Source organism: Gopherus evgoodei, chromosome 14, assembly GCF_007399415.2.
Source record: "Gopherus evgoodei ecotype Sinaloan lineage chromosome 14, rGopEvg1_v1.p, whole genome shotgun sequence".
NCBI classification, from domain to species: domain Eukaryota; kingdom Metazoa; phylum Chordata; order Testudines; family Testudinidae; genus Gopherus; species Gopherus evgoodei.
The window spans coordinates 429,042-449,292 of NC_044335.1; the positions used below are offsets into that span (position 1 = coordinate 429,042).

Below are 20,251 nucleotides of genomic sequence, written 5' to 3' on the forward strand. Positions count from 1 at the left end.
TAGGGCTGCTCCCCAGCGCCGGGCTGCCCTCGCTGCTCTGTTATTGTAGGGCTGCTCCCCGGTGCCGGGCTGCCCTGGCTGTGTGTTATTGTAGGGCTGCTCCCCGGCGCCGGGCTGCCCTCGCTGTGTGTTATTGTAGGGCTGTTCCCCAGTGCCGGGCTGCCCTCGCTACTGTGTTATTGTAGGGCTTCTCCCCAGCGCCGGGCTGCCCTCGCTGCTGTGTTATTGTAGGGCTGCTCCCCGGCACCAGGCTGCCCTCGCTGTGTGTTATTGTAGGGCTGCTCCCCAGCGCCGGGCTGCCCTCGCTGTGTGTTATTGTAGGGCTGCTCCCCGGCGCCGGGCTGCCGTGGCTGCTGTGTTATTGTACGGCTGCTCCCCAGCGCTGGGCTGCCGTGGCTGCTGTGTTATTGTAGGGCTGCCCCCCAGTGCCAGGCTGTCCTCGCTGTGTGTTATTGTAGGGCTGCTCCCCGGTGCCGGGCTGCTCTCGCTGTGTGTTATTGTAGGGCTGCTCCCCGGTGCCGGGCTGCTCTCGCTGTGTGTTATTGTAGGATTGCTCGCCAGCGCCGGGCTGCCTGGCTGTGTGTTATTGTAGGGCTGCTCCCCAGCGCCGGGCTGCCGTGGCTGTTCTGTTATTGTAGGGCTGCTCCCCGGCGCCAGGCTGCCCTGGCTGTGTGTTATTGTAGGGCTGTTCCCCAGTGCCGGGCTGCCCTCGCTACTGTGTTATTGTAGGACTGCTCCCCAGCGCCGGGCTGCCCTCGCTGCTGTGTTATTGTAGGGCTGCTCCCCGGCACCAGGCTGCCCTCGCTGTGTGTTATTGTACGGCTGCTCCCCAGCGCCGGGCTGCCCTCGCTGTGTGTTATTGTAGGGCTGCTCCCCGGCGCCGGGCTGCTCTCGCTGTGTGTTATTGTGGGGCTGCTCCCTAGCGCCGGGCTGCCGTGGCTGCTGTGTTATTGTAGGGCTGCTCCCCGGCGCCGGGCTGCCCTCGCTGTGTGTTATTGTAGGGCTGCTCCCCGGTGCCGGGCTGCCCTCGCTGTGTGTTATTGTAGGGCTGCTCCCCAGCGCCGGGCTGCCCTGGCTGTGTGTTATTGTAGGGCTGCTCCCCGGCCCCGGGCTGCCCTCGCTGTGTGTTATTGTAGGGCTGCTCCCCAGCGCCGGGCTACCCTCGCTGTGTGTTATTGTAGGGCTGCTCCCCAGCGCCGGGCTGCCCTGGCTGTGTGTTATTGTAGGGCTGCTCCCCGGTGCCGGGCTCCCCTCGCTGTGTGTTATTGTAGGGCTGCTCCCCGGTGCCGGGCTCCCCTCGCTGTGTGTTATTGTAGGGCTGCTCCCCGGTGCCGGGCTGCCCTCGCTGTGTGTTATCGTAGGGCTGCTCCACAGCGCCGGGCTGCCCTGGCTGTGTGTTATTGTAGGGCTGCTCCCCGGTGCCGGGCTCCCCTCGCTGTGTGTTATTGTAGGGCTGTTCCCCAGCACCGGGCTGCCCTCGCTGTGTGTTATTGTAGGGCTGCTCGCCAGCGCCAGGCTGCCGTGGCTGCTGTGTTATTGTAGGGCTCCTCCCCAGCGCCGGGCTGCCCTGGCTGTGTGTTATTGTAGGGCTGCTCCCTGGCGCCGGGCTGCCCTCGCTGTGTGTTATTGTAGGGCTGCTCCCCGGTGCCGGGCTGCTCTCGCTGTGTGTTATTGTAGGGCTGCTCCCCAGCACCAGGCTGCCCTCGCTGTGTGTTATTGTAGGGCTGCTCCCCGGCGCCGGGCTACCCTCGCTGTGTGTTATTGTACGGCTGCTCCCCAGCGCCGGGCTGCCGTGGCTGCTGTGTTATTGTAGGGCTGCTCCCCAGCGTCGGGCTGCCCTCGCTGCTGTGTTATTGTAGGGCTGCTCCCCAGTGCCGGGCTGCCCTGGCTGTGTGTTATTGTAGGGCTGCTCCCCGGTGCCGGGCTGCCCTCGCTGTGTGTTATTGTAGGGCTGCTCCCCAGCGCCGGGCTGCCCTCGCTGTGTGTTATTGTAGGACTGCTCCCCGGTGCCGGGCTGCCCTCGCTGTGTGTTATTGTAGGGCTGCTCCCCAGCGCCGGGCTGCCCTCGCTGCTGTGTTATTGTGCGGCTGCTCCCCAGCACCAGGCTGCCCTCGCTGTGTGTTATTGTAGGGCTGCTCCCCGGCGCCGGGCTACCCTCGCTGTGTGTTATTGTACGGCTGCTCCCCAGCGCCGGGCTGCCCTCGGTGCTGTGTTATTGTAGGGCTGCTCCCCAGCGCCGGGCTGCCCTGGCTGTGTGTTATTGTAGGGCTGCTCCCCAGCGCCGGGCTGCTCTCGCTGTGTGTTATTGTAGGGCTGCTCCCCGGTGCCGGGCTGCCCTCGCTGTGTGTTTTTGTAGGGCTGCTCCCCAGCGCCGGGCTGCCCTCGCTGCTCTGTTATTGTAGGGCTGCTCCCCGGCGCCGGGCTGCTCTCACTGTGTGTTATTGTAGGGCTGCTCCCCGGCGCCGGGCTGCCCTCGCTGTGTGTTATTGTAGGGCTGCTCCCCAGCGCCGGGCTGCCCTGGCTGTGTGTTATTGTAGGGCTGCTCCCCAGCGCCGGGCTGCTCTCGCTGTGTGTTATTGTAGGGCTGCTCCCCGGTGCCGGGCTGCTCTCGCTGTGTGTTATTGTAGGGCTGCTCCCCGGCGCCGGGCTGCCCTCGCTGTGTGTTATTGTAGGGCTGCTCCCCAGCGCCGGGCTGCCCTCGCTGTGTGTTATTGTAGGGCTGCTCCCCAGCGCCGGGCTACCCTCGCTGCTGTGTTATTGTAGGGCTGCTCCCCAGCGCCGGGCTGCCCTCGCTGTGTGTTATTGTAGGGCTGCTCCCCAGCACTAGGCTGCCCTCGCTGTGTGTTATTGTAGGGCTGCTCCCCAGCGCCGGGCTGCCCTGGCTGTGTGTTATTGTAGGGCTGCTCCCCGGTGCCGGGCTGCTCTCGCTGTGTGTTATTGTAGGGCTGCTCCCCAGCGCCGGGCTGCCCTGGCTGTGTGTTATTGTAGGGCTGCTCCCAGGCACCAGGCTGCCCTCGCTGTGTGTTATTGTAGGGCTGCTCCCCGGCACCAGGCTGCCCTCGCTACTGTGTTATTGTAGGGCTGCTCCCCAGCGCCGGGCTGCCCTCGCTGTGTGTTATTGTAGGGCTGCTCCCCGGTGCCGGGCTGCTCTTGCTGTGTGTTATTGTAGGGCTGCTCCCCGGTGCCGGGCTGCCCTCGCTGTGTTTTATTGTAGGGCTTCTCCCCAGCGCCAGGCTGCCCTCGCTGTGTGTTATTGTAGGGCTGCTCCCCAGCGCCAGGCTGCCCTCGCTGCTCTGTTATTGAAGGGCTGCTCCCCGGTGCCGGGCTGCCCTGGCTGTGTGTTATTGTAGGGCTGCTCCCCAGCGCCGGGCTGCCCTGGCTGTGTGTTATTGTACGGCTGCTCCCCAGCGCTGGGCTGCCGTGGCTGCTGTGTTATTGTAGGGCTGCCCCCCAGTGCCGGGCTGCCCTCGCTGTGTGTTATTGTAGGGCTTCTCCCCAGCGCCGGGCTGCCCTGGCTGTGTGTTATTGTAGGGCTGCTCCCCGGTGCCGGGCTGCTCTCGCTGTGTGTTATTGTAGGGCTGCTCCCCGGCGCCAGGCTACCCTCGCTGCTGTGTTATTGTAGGACTGCTCCCCAGCGCCGGGCTGCCTGGCTGTGTGTTATTGTAGGGCTGCTCCCCAGCGCCGGGCTGCCGTGGCTGCTCTGTTATTGTAGGGCTGCTCCCCAGCGCCGGGTTGCCCTGGCTGTGTGTTATTGTAGGGCTGCTCCCCAGCGCTGGGCTGCCCTCGCTGCTGTGTTATTGTAGGGCTGCTCCCCAGCGCTGGGCTGCCCTCTCTGCTGTGTTATTGTAGGGCTGTTCCCCAGCGCCGGGCTGCCCTCGCTGCTGTGTTATTGTGCGGTTGCTCCCCGGTGCCGGGCTGCCCTCGCTGCTCTGTTATTGTAGGGCTGCTCCCCAGCGCCGGGCTGCCCTCACTGCTGTGTTATTGTGCGTCTGCTCCCCGGTGCCGGGCTGCCCTCGCTGCTCTGTTATTGTAGGGCTGCTCCCCAGCGCCGGGCTGCCCTTGCTGTGTGTTATATTGTAGGGCTGCTCCCCAGCACCGGGCTGCCCTCGCTGCTCTGTTATTGTAGGGCTGCTCCCCAGCGCCGGGCTGCCCTCGCTGCCCTGTTATTGTAGGGCTGCTCCCCAGCGCCGGGCTGCCCTGGCTGTGTGTTATTGTAGGGCTTCTCCCCAGCGCCGGGTTGCCCTGGCTGTGTGTTATTGTAGGGCTGCTCCCCAGCGCCGGGCTGCCCTAGCTGCTCTGTTATTGTAGGGCTGCTCCCCAGCGCCAGGCTGCCCTCACTGCTGTGTTATTGTAGGGCTACTCCCCAGTGCCGGGCTGCCCTCGCTGCTCTGTTATTGTAGGGCTGCTCCCCGGCGCCGGGCTGCCCTGGCTGTGTGTTATTGTAGGGCTGCTCCCCAGCGCCAGGCTACCCTTGCTGCTGTGTTATTGTAGGACTGCTCCCCAGCGTCGGGCTGCCTGGCTGTGTGTTATTGTAGGGCTGCTTCAGTTGTGCTGGATTCCCTCCCCCTTCCCCCTAGATAGTCCAGACCTATAGATTTTCAGCACCTTCTCCCTTCCCGAGATTTTGACTAATGGGGAGTGGTGCAGGATGGGCTGGGCTAGGAGAGGGGTTGGAGTAAGGCTTGGATTTTCTTTAACCTCTGGCTGGTTATTTCCTTGTTTCCTGGCTTGGAGAGGGCGCATGTTTCTGGCTTCCCCATTATGTGCCTGCAGTTTGAATTGTGGCCGTGTGCCCCATACCTGGGAGCACAGGTCCTTCATCCTGGTTGCTCATTGAAACAGATAAAGGACCCACAGGAGAGGCCACTGAATGCACCAGGGCTACCCACCCCTCCTCAGTGGTGGCCTTTGCATCTTGGCTCCTGGGCTCAAAGGGCAGAGGAAAAGCAGGACAGAAAAGGCCCCTTGGCAAATGCTCGATGACCTCCCTTGGAGCAGGCCTTGGCCGAGAGCACAAGAAAGTACAGCCGGGCCCTGGCCTGGCTTTTCTTCAGTGGGGGAGGGCAAGTGTGAATTCCCCATGCAGAGGCCAGCATGAGGCCCAGGCACCATCTCAGCCCTCATTCGGGCTGGAAGGCAGAGTTCTGAATGCAGGGGCAGGTGGTAAGGGGAGCGCAGGGCTTGTCAGGGAGGAGCGTGAGGGAAGTCTCTCAGGGCTGAGGGGAGAGTAACCCCGTGGGGGGTGCCCTGCTGGGCGTTGGATCCCCACGTTAAGAGAAAAGCCACCCTGTCAACGTGGCTGCATTTTCCAGGAGTTATTCCTGAGCATGGGATGTTGCTGCGAGCCAGTCTGTCTGCCTCTGCTGGGGGCAGAGTCGGACACTGTCATTGTGACCAAAGGAGATTCCAGGGCCAGCCATGTCGCTGTCAGGGCTGGGAGAGGTCAGAACCAGGCGAGCAGCAGGCTGCCTGCACCTCTCTTCTCTCAGGCTCCTGCCTGTGCTGAGCAGGGCCACCCAGAGGGGGGGCAAGTGGGGCAATTTGTGAGCCCTGGCCCAGCAGCGGTCCGGGACTTCAGCGGCATTTCGACAATGGGGGGCCCTTCAGTGCTGCCGAAGATGCGGAGCGACTGAAGGGCCCCCTGCCGCCGAAATGTTGCCGAAGACCCAGACCACCGTCAGGTGAATAGAAGTGCCACAGCTCCCCCACTTTGCCCCAGGCCCCCTGAATCCTCTGGACGGCCCTGGTGGTGAGGCTGGGTTCCAGGGCAATGCTGTGTTCCCACCCCAGCCGCGGCAGCCCTGCACACTGGCTCTGAGTGTGTAAAAATGGCACCTCAGGGACTCAGCTTTGCAAGACGCCGGTCAGCCCTGCTGTCGAGGTGGCATCACCAGGAGAGAACCATGCCGTTTGCTCAGTATCCCCAGTCCGTCTGCACTGAGGCGCAGCCTGCGTGTGGGAGCAGACAGGCACAGAGCTCACCCAGTGCCCACCAGGCATGGGGCAGCAGCGGGGAGGTGCTGATGGGCTGGGAGGCTGGGGAACAGTGAAGAGTGCTGAAGGGCTGAGGATGGCTGGCTCTGATGCTCCCCCACAATGCATCAGGCTTGGGGCACAGAAATCAGGTGGTGCCTCATGCCTTCCCAGAAGGGGACATGGTTAAAGTTGGTAAATACTTTGGCACTTCAATACCCTGTACAGACAGGTGTGTGTACCTGGAAGAAACCTTCCCATTGAAGTCTGTTCAGGTTTGTTCCTGGGTAATCACCTGGACTACACACCTAGGCTTGCTAAAGCACTGATCGGGTCACTGGGGCGGGCCCTGCCCAAGCTGTCCTCTCTGGCAGGGCGCTATAGTGGGTGCAGGGTAGTCTCTGTCATGTTCCCTTGGGTAGGAGCCCTGGGATGTGGACTCATAGCTCCCTAAGATGGAAGAATCGAAAACGAATAACCTGCAGGGTTGGATTCCTGGGAGGCATTTACCTGCCGAGAACTTGTCCTGCTTTGGTTTTATTGCCCAAAGAGCGTCTGCCATTGAGCCAGTTTGATGACGTTTGTGTGGCTGTGTAAGTGTCCTGTAACATTGTAATTATTCTCTGTGATTAATCTGGCTCCTGCTGGAAAGCCATGTGCAGCCTGCACCGGAGGGTATGTTGTTACATGGCTGCATTATTCAGCTGTAATAGACACTGACACAAACTGAAAAGACACAGCTGGATGGAAGGGGGTTCTTGTCAGAGAGTGGCGTGGCTGGAAGTCTTTGGGCAGGACGGATTGTCTTGCTGTTCTCCTGGTTGGGAGAGCAGCAGATCTTTGGGCCTGAGGAGGAAGCTGCTGGGGCCAGCCTCCTGCGGCTGAACCCTGGCTCCTTTATATCCTCCAGGAACTCGGCTGTGCATGTCCAGTGCCCAGGAAGGTGTGTTCCTCAGGGTAGGGGTGGGGGAACATGTCGGCTCCTTCCACCAAGCCGCAGCAGGCTGGAATCAGGAGTAGGAGCTTCCCACTCTCTCTGAGTGGGACCGGCCCTTTCCCAGTTGTGAGTCATGTGTTAGTTAATGCCCTTCTGTACTTTCCCAGCACCATTCAGCTGAGGGCCTCAGAGCAGGTTACAGGCTGGAATAACGTCTCACTCCCCGTGTGGCCCTGCGGGAGCTGGTGAGGAGCAGGTGGGTTTGTTTCAAGCCACAGCCAAGTGGGACTATGACCCAAAAAAAGTCAAACCAAGAGCCAAAACTTCTCAGAGAGTCATAGAGTTTAAGGCTAGAAAGACCATTCTGATCATCCCGTCTGACTTCTGGGACCACACAGGCCACAGACCCTCGCCCAGGGATTCCTGCAGCCAGCCCGGAGCTTCTGATTGAGCTAAAGCAGACCTTAGACAGAAACATTCTGGAGGTTCATGGAAATGTGTGAATTGGGCCAGAAGCAGCAGCACCAGTATTCCACAGGATGGGGTCTGCACAGGCCCACCAAAGTCACAGAATGGTCCTGCACCCGCCCAGAGAGCTGTGATGCGCTGATAAGCTGTGACGCAGCAGGGAGCAGGGTGGACTGACCTGGGAATGTCGTTTAGTATTACTGGGGCTGTCTGCATGGGGGAGAAGAGAGTAGGGGGTGAAGGATGGTACCTGAGCCTGTAACCTGAGCTAGGAGGGGGGTGGGAGGAGTCGACACCTTTGCCCGGGAAACTGGACAAAGAGAAGGAGGGGGAGAGCCAGCTGGAGGGGGGTTTGGTTTCAGTTTTGGGCTGGCTGGGAAGAGGCAGGGAACCCCAAGTCTGGGGTCTAAGATCCTTGCCCCCCAGAGGGACCTGGCTGGGGGGTCCTGGTTGTACCTACAAGCTCTGTTTGGGACTATATTCCTGTCATCTAATAAACCTGTTTTGCTGGCTGAGAGAATCGCAGGAAGTAGGGGGTGCGGGCCTTGACTCCCCCACACTCCGTGACACAAGCTGTATCCCAGCCAGTGCCACCCTGGGCCTCGGGGTTTGCTTCCTACTGGGATGCACTGATCCCATGCGGCCTTGCTGGGGATAATGCTGTGGGGGGGGGTGTCATGGGGTGCAGCTGGGCTGGAGATCATGCTGTGGGTTGGCGTTGGGGGGTGCAGCTGGGCTGGGGATTGCGCTGTGGGGGGGCGTTGGGGTGTGGCTGGGCTCGGTACCGCACTGGGGGTGTCGGAGAGGGCGACTGGGTCGGGTACTGAGCTGTGGGAGGGTGTTGGGGGGCAGCTGGGCCAAGGGTCACACTGCAAGGGGGCATCGTGGGGTGTGACTGGGCCAGGTACCACGCTGCAAGGGGCTATCGCGGGGCGCGGCTGGGCTGGGTACTGTACTGTGTGGGGGTGTTGGGGAGGGCGGCTGGGCCGGGTGTCACACTGCAAGGGGGTGTCGTGACATGTATCGTTAAGTGTCTCAGTTAAACCATTACAACTACGCTGAATGCAGGAGCTTTTCTGTCTCATCCCAATTCAGTGCTATTGTGCTGACAAGAATCGTTTTCATTATAAAACACTTCATACCCCTTTAATTAACAGAATTGCTGAAATGTGAATGTGATGGTGCTTCCCCAGAAATAACAGTTTAATATTCAGAGCCGGATGAATGGGTCTGACTGTAAATGCTGCCAACCAGCCTGCCGGCCCCTCAGCTCCCTGGATCAGCCTGCCAAGGGCTCACCCGAGAGGGGTCCCTCCCACTGGTTCCTTGTTTCTTCCAGTGCTCTTTAAAAATGCAACCCCCAAATCTCCCGGAGGGGCATGACGGGATGTGAGGAAGAGCATCCTCTAAAGGTCTCCATCCTCCTGCATCCACGCCCTCTGGCAGTGGGAATGGCAGCAGCCCATACAGACTGCATTGGGAGCGACTCTCACAGGGAGACAATTCTTTCCAAACGGACACAAAGCGAGAAAGGGAGTCTGCAGCCATGGGGCTGACACAGGGAGATGTCCAGGGAGACACGGGGAGAGACTGAGCCCCTCGGGAGTAATGGTGGCAGAAATTGAACTTCTCTGCGATGGAGAGGACTGAGAGGGGGCCGCATCCAGTTCAGCTGGAGCTATTCCCAGTCCGCTGTAGAAAGGTCTTTCTGGTATAAAGGCTGGAACTGCCCTCAGCTCTCTGTCCTCCACCCCACCCCTGTGCAGTTGCCAGGAGGCATGAACCCCAGGGAGAGGAAGGAGCTTACAGAGCTGTCCGTGAGTCAGTTTTTAGTGCACAGGAAAGGAGATGCTGGATTGATGGGAGTGCGTGGGAACCTGCTTGAGGTAAGGTAGGCAAATCGGATCCTCCCTTTGATTCATCAGATTGAAGGCAGCGAAAGCACTGCTTAGAATGTCCGGGGTAATTAGAGAACTGAAATAACAGAGTCCGTGGGGAGGTGGGTGAAATTGTGCCTGTCTGTGAGAGTGAGGGAGCTGCAGGGGTTGGAGACAATGGTGATGTCTTCATAATAAATCCTAACGATGATAATCACTGGAATAATTGCTAGTTTCAGAAAGCGAGGCGAGTTAAATGTCTCCAGAACAGCATCGCCAGCTCCTTCAGCGCCTGCAAATGTCATCAGAGAAAGAGAGAAAAATGGCTGCTTCTCACTGTTCAGTGGCTCCTCCTGGCATCCTTCAACTTGCGGTTCTGAGCAGTGTCCTAGGACGTTTCTGGCTCCTCAGGACTCTGCTTCTTTACTCTCCTGGGCTGCCCCGATCTCAAGCCTGGCCTTAGGGGTGAGGTGGACAAGGGCATATGAGGTGCTGGAACCCTGTGCCTCTTGAGGAGCAGACAGTGTGAGCAGGTCAGGGCCAGAAAGGGGGAAGATAGGGCTAAATAGCCTGATCCCCTGCAGGTCTCTCACTGCAGGCTCCTGAGTAAGGGCAGGTCTACACTTATAACACTGCATCTGCGCGGCTGCAGCAATGCAGCTGCACTGCTGAAGTGAGGTAATTCGTACGCCAGTGGAGGAACTTCCCCCGTGACATAGTTAATTCACCTCCCCGAGACGTGGTAGCTATGTCTGCTGACATGGGGCTGTCTACACTGGGTGGGAGGGCTATGTCGGTGTAACTGCATCTCTCAGGGTTGTGGATTTTTCACATGCCGAGCAATGTAGTTACACCAACATAGGTCTGTTGTGCAGACACAGGGCTCTAGGCTTCAAACCAGGTTCAGGCTGGCACTGACTTCATGGGAGTTACTCCTGCTGGTCTCAGAGTGCCCTTGGCACCTACTCTGGGCTTGCCACATCCCTGGCAGTGCTAGGTATTTGTTCTATGGTAGTACCTAGGAGCCCTATGGCACAAGGCACTGGACAAGCATGGAACACAGAGCTGGGCTCTGCCCCATATAGCTTACACTCCAAGTATAAGTGACAGCAGGTGGATTTGTGGTAATGCTGTCCTGGGCCCGGGACAGATCTGTGCTTGGTTGGGCAGCACCATTCACACACCCCTTTCCGTGCATGTTCCGGGGCTGTTTGTTTAGCTGGGTTCTGGGCCTGTTCTTGGGGCCTTTCACTGTTTCGTATTAAACATCTTTATTTTTGTGTATTATAATAAAACAGCTGGTGCTTAGCTTCTCCTGGTGAAACAAACAACGACAAACCCAGCTGGTGTGGCCAAGCCCCCGCCCACGTTTGCCTCTGCAGCAGGCACATGAAACATCTTGTTTCCTACGAAATGACCCGGCCCTCCCACCGCTGCCAGGGTGGCTGGAGATGTTTGCTTGTGCAGCTGACAGACTGCTGCAGGGCGATGCCCATGTCTCCCTAGCTCTTCCAGGCCCAGCCTAAGTTGTTGCTCTGCTAATGCTCCTCCCTCAGCTGACCCTGCTGTTACAACCTTTTCCGAGTCCATAAGCATGAGGAGGCAGACTCCTGCTGGCAAGTGCAGGTGAGGGGCTCCTGCCTGTGACCATGCTCTGGCCTGGAGCCTGGCCTACAGTATTCCATGACCTGCCCCCAGGGAAGGGTGGCAGTGAGAAGGGTGCTCCATGGGCTAATGGGCCACCCCAGCATTCACACTCACTACTTTCCCTTTGGCCTTTTCCAGGTGTGATCCGGACGGCAGTGGCGAATCTGGACAGAGAAACTCAGGACCGATATGAAGTGGTGATCCGAGCCACGGACATGGCAGGGCAGCTTGGTGGCCTGTCTGGATCTACCACAGTGACAATTGTGATCACAGATGTCAACGACAACCCTCCACGATTCCCACAGAGTAAGAGTCACTGTTCCCCATCCCGGGGGTCTTGCAGGCAGCCTGTTGCTGAGCCAGCCACTGCTGTGCAGCGTTGTTGTTGCTGACTTTGCTTTGGGGTAGCAGCTAGAGACCTAGTCAGTAACATTGCCCCCTTGTGCTAGGTGTTTCACAGACCCAGAGATCTGGACCCTGTCCCGAGAGCTTGCAGTCTAAGAGGGCAAGTGACATGGAGTGGGGGAGCCAGTCAATGCTGAGTTTTAGTGCAGACCCATTTGTTTATTAGAATTCTTCTGGAGTCAGTGTCATCTCTCCCTACTGGCCCTGCAACCTGCCCACCTTGGACTGGCGGGCAGTGCAGAGACGCTCTCTGACGCTGGTGACTTTGGGTGTAGAAGAGTACAGGCCACGGTGCATAGTCAGGTCTCTGCAGGTTTCTCTTATTCCACAGGGCAGTGGTGGTGGCAGAGGGGGATCTGACTGGTGACATGTGCAGGAGTCCCGGCTGCTCCTGCCCCAGCCTGCGGTCGTTGTGTAGTGGGTTTAATACTCCAAGTGCTCTGCAGATCCCAGCCCTGCTCATTAACCGAAGCAGGAGGGGTGTCCCAGTGACAGCCAGCAAACCCTGGGGGAGTCAGTGGGGCTGCAGGACTGTAGGTATGAGGAGTAGGCGTAGCTGTCTGTCTCTGTCTCCCTCCCTGGGCCTGTAGGCACTGGAAGAGGGAGAGTAACTCCCAAACTCCATTGGCAGGTCAGCCTGTCTCTTCCCGCCATCTCGCACAAATGTTAGGTGCTGACTCAGACCTCAGACGCTGGCTTGAATGAGCCTCAGGCCCTTCCTTGCTACCTGGCAGTCCACCAGTCCCTGCTTGCACACCGCATGCATGTGGGGTGTGACTGAGCTGATCTCTAGCTCCCAAGCCATTGCCAAAGCTCTGTGACCTGCAGTTGAGTCCCACCATCGGGACAGAAATCCTGTCACTGAAGAGCTGCCGGCTCGGTCTCTGCCTCGCACACCAGCTGATGGGCTCTGCAGCGCTTGGCTGGCAGTCTGGGGTGGAGCTGCAAAGGGTTCTGAGCTGCGGCTGGAGGGAGCTCAGCCCTCTGAGCGCATTTGTATTCCAGACATTAGCAGTGGGAAACGGGGCTGTGCTAATGCTGTGCCCACAGAGACCTCAGCACTGGCCCTGGACTGGCTGACATCCCTGCAGCTGGTTCTGAGACAGCCTGGTGTGGCTGCCAGACTTCTAGAGACTGGGATGCTCCTTAGTGCCCCACACCAGCTTCCTTCACCCAGAGTGGGGTTGTTTGCTTTCCTTTCGCAGGAAAAGCCAACATGCCTTGCACAGAGGTTTAGGAAATGGGGCGTCCTCAGGGGTTCCAGCAGGGCCTCACATGTGCCCCCAACGAAGCCCAGACTCTGGCGTGGCTAACAAGGATAAATGGGACGTTGCACACTAGACAGGACAAAACTCTGCAATCTGTGTGTGCGGGAGCTGAGCCACACCGGACCAGGGACCAGCCAGGTGTACTCAATAGGGTTGCTGACATTCTGCCTGGAGGCTGGTACACTCGCCTAGTGGAGGTGCCCCCAGGGAGTGTCTGTACATTGCCTACAGAGAGCCCAGGGATCAGAGTCAGCGGAGACCATGCTGTGACCCCAAGCCCCTCTCTTCCCCCTTGGCAGAGATGTACCAGTTCAGCATTGTGGAGACTGCCCTTGTGGGCACTGCGATCGGGAGAGTGAAGGCGGAGGACTCGGATGTGGGGGAGAACACAGACATGATGTACCAGATCAAAGATGAGGAGGGGGTGCAGATGTTTAAAGTCACCACAGATAGCAACACCCAGGAGGCGATCATCACCGTGCAGAAGGTAAACCCAGAGGAACGGCGCCAGGAGGAGGTGTGAGTGGAGGCAGAGGTGGTAGGTTGGGGAGGGCAGGGCAGGACTCTGAGTGGGACAGAGCCCTTCCCTTTTGATGATACCTTCTGGTGCTGGTGTGTTTCAGAGGCTGGGGAATTGCTCCTCCAAGAGCTGGTTTAACAGCATCTTAGAGAAGTTGGAAGCCTCAGACCCGGCCTCCAGCTAGCAGGGAGCAGGAGAAGTGTCAGGAGAGAGAAAGGGAGAAGCAAAGATTGGAAAGAGAGGGCCGAAGAAAGGCAAGGCAGGCAGGACACCAGCTGAGGAAGTTGCTGCCCACAGACGCTAAGAGACACAGACATTTGTGAGCACAGAATTTACAGAGAGAGACTTTCAGACAAATCCGTAGGGGTGAATGCTGCCATGCGCAGAAGCGAGGTGTGCAGCGGAGGGGGCTAACACTAATCCCCGTTATTGATAGCACCTATTAGAGAGCAATATGCCCACGGAATGCCTGAGCCTGACCAATCGTATGTGGAGTGTGTCTGCTTTTTATGGCAAAAACACTTGGTGCAGGCAGGAAAGAATGAGTGCTCACCAAGACCATTGCATTCCAGTCACCTCTGCTGTAAAAATAATCACAGGGTGATTAATGATCACTACACCATTGAAAATCAGTCACTCGCCCCCATGGTGCACACAGCCTTCTCAGGGCATTCTGAGTTCCTACATCAGGGCTTACCTGAATGTAGAGTGGGGGAGGGCAGGAGAACTCCCAGCTATGCATGCCCTACCCAGCAGGAGATGTTGTAGGGAGCATGGCAGGAGCTGAGGCTCTGGGCTTCTCCAGTCCTGGCCTCCCAGGAGCCCTGGTGGGGTCTAACCCAAAGCAGCAGTAGTGAATACAACAGAGGTGGAAAGGAACCGTCAGATGGTGAATCGCTAACCCTGTCCTGTTGTCTCAGCCCCTTGACTATGAGGCCAAGATGGTTCACACTGTGGTGGTGGAGGCCCTGAACAAGTTTGTGGACCCAAGGTTTGTGGATCTGGGCACGTTCCGAGATCAAACCATTGTGCGGGTCTCTGTGCTGGATGTGGATGAGCCCCCAGAGTTCCGGCCCCCCTCCGACCTGATGGAAGTCCAGGAGGATGCCTATGTTGGCTCTGTGGTGGGAGTGGTCACTGCCCTGGACCCCGATGCTGCAAACAACCCTGTCCGGTAAAATCAACTTTCCTAGCTTCATGTTCTCTTCCACCAGGCAATGGGCCTGTGAGCGACACAGGGCCCGGCGGGTGCCTGAGAAGGGATTTGGGTGGGAGGCTGAGTGACAGGAGAGGGACATGCAGCAGAAAGTGACAGCGCTGGGTGCGAATGGGTGACACGGGGCAGGCGTCTGGCAGGTGAGTGACAGAGCCAGTGTGCAAATAGCAGATAGGTGAGGGCACAAGCCATGTGAGTGACAGATATGTCATTGGCAAATGATGGGAGTTTCAGTGGCAAAGGAATGCCAGAAAAGGGGAATGGGCAATGTTCATACATACGTGTGAATGACAGCAGGGCAGCCCGGAGAACATGCTAGCGAGTGACCAGAGATGATGGGTAGGCAGTGAAGAAGACAGACAGATGTACAGTGTGGTGTTTGCTGTGGGGCGTGCAGTTGGAGCCAGAGGCAGGGACTGGGTTCACGGGAGGGATCAGAGACCAATGGAGTTGATGTTTGGGCAGGGACACACTCTGCGCAGCAGCTGATCTGCACAGGACGTTTCCCGTTTCCAATCATTTGTGGCTAATGAAATTGAGAGTTAAACTCTCATTACCTTCGGCACAAAAGCAGCCTTATGGCTCTGCCAACTGCCCTGAGTGGTGAGCAGTGGCAATGAAAAGCTGATGTACAGAAAACATCCTGGGCTTGTGGGAGATTCCCTTGGAAGGCTGGGTGTTGTGGTGTCTGGAATCTTTGTGCTGCAGGTCTCTATACACAGCTGCTCGCTGGAAATGGAGCATTGCCGTTTGCTGGAAAGGAGACCAGCATAGCTGACCCAGGAGTAGCCTGGAGCCAACGCATTGTGGCCTTGGATCCTGGAGCTGTTCCTGATGACAGAGAACAGGGCAGAGAATAGGAGCAGGGACTCCGGGGAGGAGCGCACAGTATGGAAGGGGAAATAGCTGATGACAGCCTGTGAATATAATCAGCGAATGACACAGAGAGATAATGTTCTAACAGGCCTGCTCAGGGCCACAGCAAGGTGATGGGGAATGAACTGTGCCTGGCTGTTTGGTGGGGAGGGAGCATCCCAAAGCCTCACACTGGACCTTCGAATTAACATAGAACCATGTAGGAATCCCCACAGGAAACTTTAAACATAGAATCATAGAACTGGAAGGGACCTCGAGAGGCCATCTAGTCCAGTCCCCTGCACTCGTGGCAGGACTAATTATGTAGCCTGCTCTTAAAGGTCTCCAGTGATGGAGATTCCACCACCTCCCTAAGCAATTTATTTCAGCATTTAACCACTCTGACAGTTAGGAAGTTTTTCCTAATGTCCAACCTAAACCTCCCTTGCTGCAATTTAAGCCCATTGCTTCTTGTCCTAGCCTCAGAGGTTAAGAAAAACAATTTTTCTTCATCTTCCTTATAACAACCTTTTACAAGAAAACTGTTATCGTGTCCCCTCTCAGTCCTCTCTTTTCCAGATTAAACAAACCCAATTTCTTCAGTCTTCCCTCATAGGTCATGTTTTCTAGACGATTAATCATTTTTTGTTGCTCTTTTCTGGACTCTCTCCAATTTGTCCACATCCTTCCTGAAATGTGGCATCCAGAACTGGACACAATACTCCAGTTGAGGCCTAATCAGAGCAGAGTAGAGCAGAAGAATCACTTCTCTTCTTGCTTACAACACTCCTGCTGATATAGCCAAGAATGAAGTTCGCTTTTTTTGCAACAGTGTTACACTTTGACTCATTTAGCTTGTGATCCACTCTGACCCCCAGATCCCTTTCCTCAGTATCCTTCCTAGGCAGTCATTGCCCATTTTGTATGTGTGCAACTGATTGTTCCTTCCTGAATGGAGCACTTTGCACTTGTCCTTATTGAATTTCATCTTATTTACTTCAGACCATTTCTCCAGTTTGGCCAGATCATTTTGAATTTCAATCCTATCCTCAAAGCACTTGCAGCCCCTCCCAGATTGGTATCATCCAGGAACTTTGTAAGTGTACTCTGTATGCTGTTATCTAGATCATTGATGAAGATATTGAACAGAACAGGACCCAGAACTGATCCCTGCGGGACCTCACTCATTATGTGCTTGCAGAATGACTGTGAACCACTGATAACAACTCTCTGGGAACAGTTTTCCAACCAATTTTGCCCCCAGCTTATGGTGTACTGCTCCATCTAGGTTGCATTTGATTTCTCTAGTTTATTTATGAGCAAGTCATGCAAGACAGTATCAAAAACCTTACTAAAGTCAAGATATACCACATCTACCACTTCCCCCCGTCCACAAGGCTTGTTACCCTGTCAAAGGAAGCTATCAGATCGGTTTGACACAATTTGTTTTTGACAAATCCATACTGACTGTTACTTATCACCTTGTTATCTTCTAGATGTTTGCAAATTGATTGCGTAATTATTTGCTCCATTATCTTTCGGGGTATAGAAGTTAAGCTGATTTAACAGGTACCGCCACAACGCCCTCACCGCCCGCCAAGTTCCTGCAGTCAGCACAGAGTGTTGGGCTAGGAAGGCAGCCAGGGAGAGAGCCCTGCTGGGGGGAGTTATTGGGATCAGCCACAGAGGGTACATGACTCAGACTCCCAGAGTACACACACACAGCTGCACATACACACACAAACAAGCTCTGCATAGACTCTGTGTGTGCACGAAGTACGTGCTGTGCCTCAGACACGTGTACGCTGTGCCGGGCAGCCTTAGCTCAGATATGCTGTAGGCCCAAGGGTGTGTCTACGCTGTGGTCAGAGGTGTGACTGCAGCTCGTGTAGGCACCCCCATGCTAGCTTTAATTGAACTAGCATGGCTAAAAAGAGCAGTGAAGGTGGGGCAGTGTGGGCCCCCGGGTAGGCTGTACAAGCCAAGCCAGAACGCTGGGGACATATTTACATTGCTGGACTGTACCAGGGGCCATGCATGTCTCCACTGCTATGTAGCCATACTAGCTAGATTGACGTTAGCATGGATGTGCTGAACCGAGCTGCAGTCACACCTCTGATTGCAGTGTAGACACACATACTGTGCACGTTCTCTCCTCACATACTGCGTGTGCATATCTGCTGCCTTACTGGGGCTTTGCTAGCAGTGCTGCAGAATGTAGATTTTATTTCCTGGTCTTTAATGGTAGGAAATGGGCCTTAGGGATGGAATTGCTCTCTCTCGCTTGCTTCTTGTGCTGCTTCCCTGTGGGGGAGTGATGCATTATTTGCGGAAAGAACAAGTGAATGCAGAGGAAGGAGCCTTTCTGACCGTTGAGAGAGATGGCGATGTTTGGGAAGGGGCGCTTGGACCAGAGAGAAACAGGAGAAGTGTCTCTGGTGTTACAGCAGCACAACACACTCCAGACAGAGCCACATCTCATAGGCTTATAGACTTTAAGGTCAGAAAGGACCATTATGATCTTCTAGTCTGACCTCCTGCACAACGCAGGCCACAGAATCTCACCCACTTACTCCTGTAACAAACCTCTGACCTATGTCTGAGCTATTGAAGTCCTCAACTTGTGGTTTAAAGACTTCAAGGTGCAGAGAATCTTCCAGCAAGTGACCCGTGCCCCACGCGGCAGAAGAAGGCGAAAACCCCCCAGGGTCTCTGCCAATCTGCCCTGGAGGAAATTTCCTTCCCGACCCCAAATATGATGATCAGCTAAACTCTGAGCATGTGGACAAGACTCACCAGCCAGCACCCAGGAAAGAATTCTCTGTAGTAACTCAGATCCCACCCTGTCTAGTGTCCCATCACAGGCCATTGGGCATATTTACATCTAATAGTCAAAGATCAATTAATTGCCAAAATTAGGCTATCCCATCATACCACCCCCTCCATGAACTTATCAAGCTTAGCCATGAAGCCAGATATGTCTTTTGCCTCCACTGCTCCCTTTAGAAGGCTATTCAACCCGTCACAGTGTTAAACAGCATTAGTATATTATCAGTATATGCATTGTTTTTAAGAGGCCAGCTCAGTTCCATGATTTGCCAGTCCAAGCTGCTGGAAAGTTGATTACATAAGAACATCATAACAGCCACACTGGGTCAGACCAATGGTCCACCTAGCCCAATATCTTGTGTCTGACAGTGGCTAGTGCCTGATGCTTCAGAGGGAATGAACAAAACTGGGCAATTATTGAGTGATCCCCTGTCATCAAGTCCCAGCTTCTGGCAGTCAGAGGTTAAGGAATACCCAGAGAATGGGGTTGTGTCCCTAACAATTTTGGCTAATAGCCATTGATGGACCTATCCTCCAGGAACTTATCTAATAGTTTTTTAACCCATTTTTACTTTTGGCCTTCAGAACACCCCCGATAATGAGTTTGACAGCTGACTGTGCATTTTGTGAAGTACCGGTACTTCCTTTTGTTTGCTTTAAACTTGCTGCCTATTTATTTCATCAGGTGACCACATGTCCAGCCTCAAGTGCTTGGCCAGTGGGACTCCGAGGTACCCAAATCCCCTGGCCTCAGCCCCACAAATCAGAATGTGTATTCTCGTGTCATGCCTGATGCATTCAGTTACGAATTCTCCCTCCAGCAACCCCTAGGCAGACAGCTCCTCAGAGTCCTGTCATGCTCCCTTGGGGCACTCTGCCGGCCTACATACCTGGCTGTCCACTGGTTGTGGTTTTTCAGTGCCTAGCAGCATAATAGATGGCATGTCCCCTTCCCATGAGCCTCCATTCCTCTGTTGCTCTTCCATCCTCTGGCCACCCGAGTAATGTAACAATCCTCAACATTTACTTAATTCTTCATGGCTTCCAAGTGCTGCACAAACATTAACATATTAACCCTCCTGGTGCCGCGCCAGGAGGTGACACACTTGTCGGCAGGACGTCACCTCGCATTAGCTTCCAACTAGACTCACAGCATCTGTTCTTCATCTTGGACACAGAGGAGAGCAACTGGTCCTGACAGCACTCCAGGGTTCGATCCTAGGCCCACCGAAGTCAGTGCTGAGTCCTCTCTGCTGGCACAGCAGTTTGGTGGATCCCCTTTACCTGTCTGATCCTTTGCTACTAGAAAGAAAGAGGAAAGAGGCTCCCCTGCCCCTGACTCTGCTTTGTGTGCTGGGCTTTCCTGGTGCCATGTACAAGGCAGAGGAGCTGCAGTCTCACCTTGCAGTGAAGGGGAACAAACACTCTGCCCCGGAGGTGAGGAATCCCAAGGAACCCAGGAGGCAGCTGAGCTGAGATTGGCCTCATCAGCATTTCCAGTTCCCACTGGTACCAAGCTCCCAGTGCCTAGCTTTGGGGAACAGAAAAGGAAGAGCCAGAGTATATCTGGCACGGGTGCCCTCAGCCCCAGGTGGTCCCTTCCACCTGCCAAAAGTGCTTGTCCCTAGACTCTGCTGCTACAGCCCATTGGTCATGCGAAGAGCTGAAGAGCCGCTGTGCCTGGGCATGCCATGATGTTCTCTGGGCTGGTTATGGGGTTTGGCTCATGAACTTGGCAGGTTTGGTTACATGGGTGAGTGAATTCTATTCCCTCATTTTGGGGCAGTGCAGGGCAGCTGATGTGAGACCCTGCATGTACACCTACCTGTGAAAAGCTGACAGGACCCCAGCTCTGCCCCATGCTGCTGGGAGAGACTGGAAGCACAGAGGGGAGGGCCCTTTCTTTCCCCTGTTGGCCAGTTCATAGCCTCTAACAGGGCTGGCCATCTCTGTGGCTTCCTGTTCTCTGCCAAAACCCATGTGACCTCCATCTGTTTGTCACCCTCGCAAAGAACCTCATGCATTAAAGGCACAGGAGGGGAAAGAGTCCCAGAGTGGAGCCGTATCACTTCCCAACTCCATCAGGCTGGCCGAATAACTCCTGAGGCGCTTCCTCATGGCAGCTCATGCCTCCAACGACAATGGGAATGAGCAGCAGCAGGCACGGATATCTAGCACAGTTCCATAAACCCAACGTGCATGCAGCAGGTTTTGTGCCTGGGCTGTGAGATTTCCTCCAGATTCCTGGGAGACGCC

At 56.1% G+C, this 20,251-nt stretch overlaps 1 protein-coding gene across 9 annotated transcripts in view; it reads left to right on the forward strand.

Annotated features, from left to right (window-relative positions):
- CDH22 (cadherin 22) overlaps positions 1–20,251 on the forward strand; it is a 156,038-nt gene that overhangs the window by 67,782 nt on the left and 68,005 nt on the right. For all 9 annotated transcript variants that reach the window (XM_030533291.1, XM_030533295.1, XM_030533290.1 and 6 more), the window contains 3 exons: positions 11,041–11,208; positions 12,875–13,062; positions 14,016–14,269. In XM_030533291.1, the coding sequence (XP_030389151.1) occupies positions 11,041–11,208; positions 12,875–13,062; positions 14,016–14,269 (610 nt within the window). The remainder of the gene's footprint in view (positions 1–11,040; positions 11,209–12,874; positions 13,063–14,015; positions 14,270–20,251) is intronic.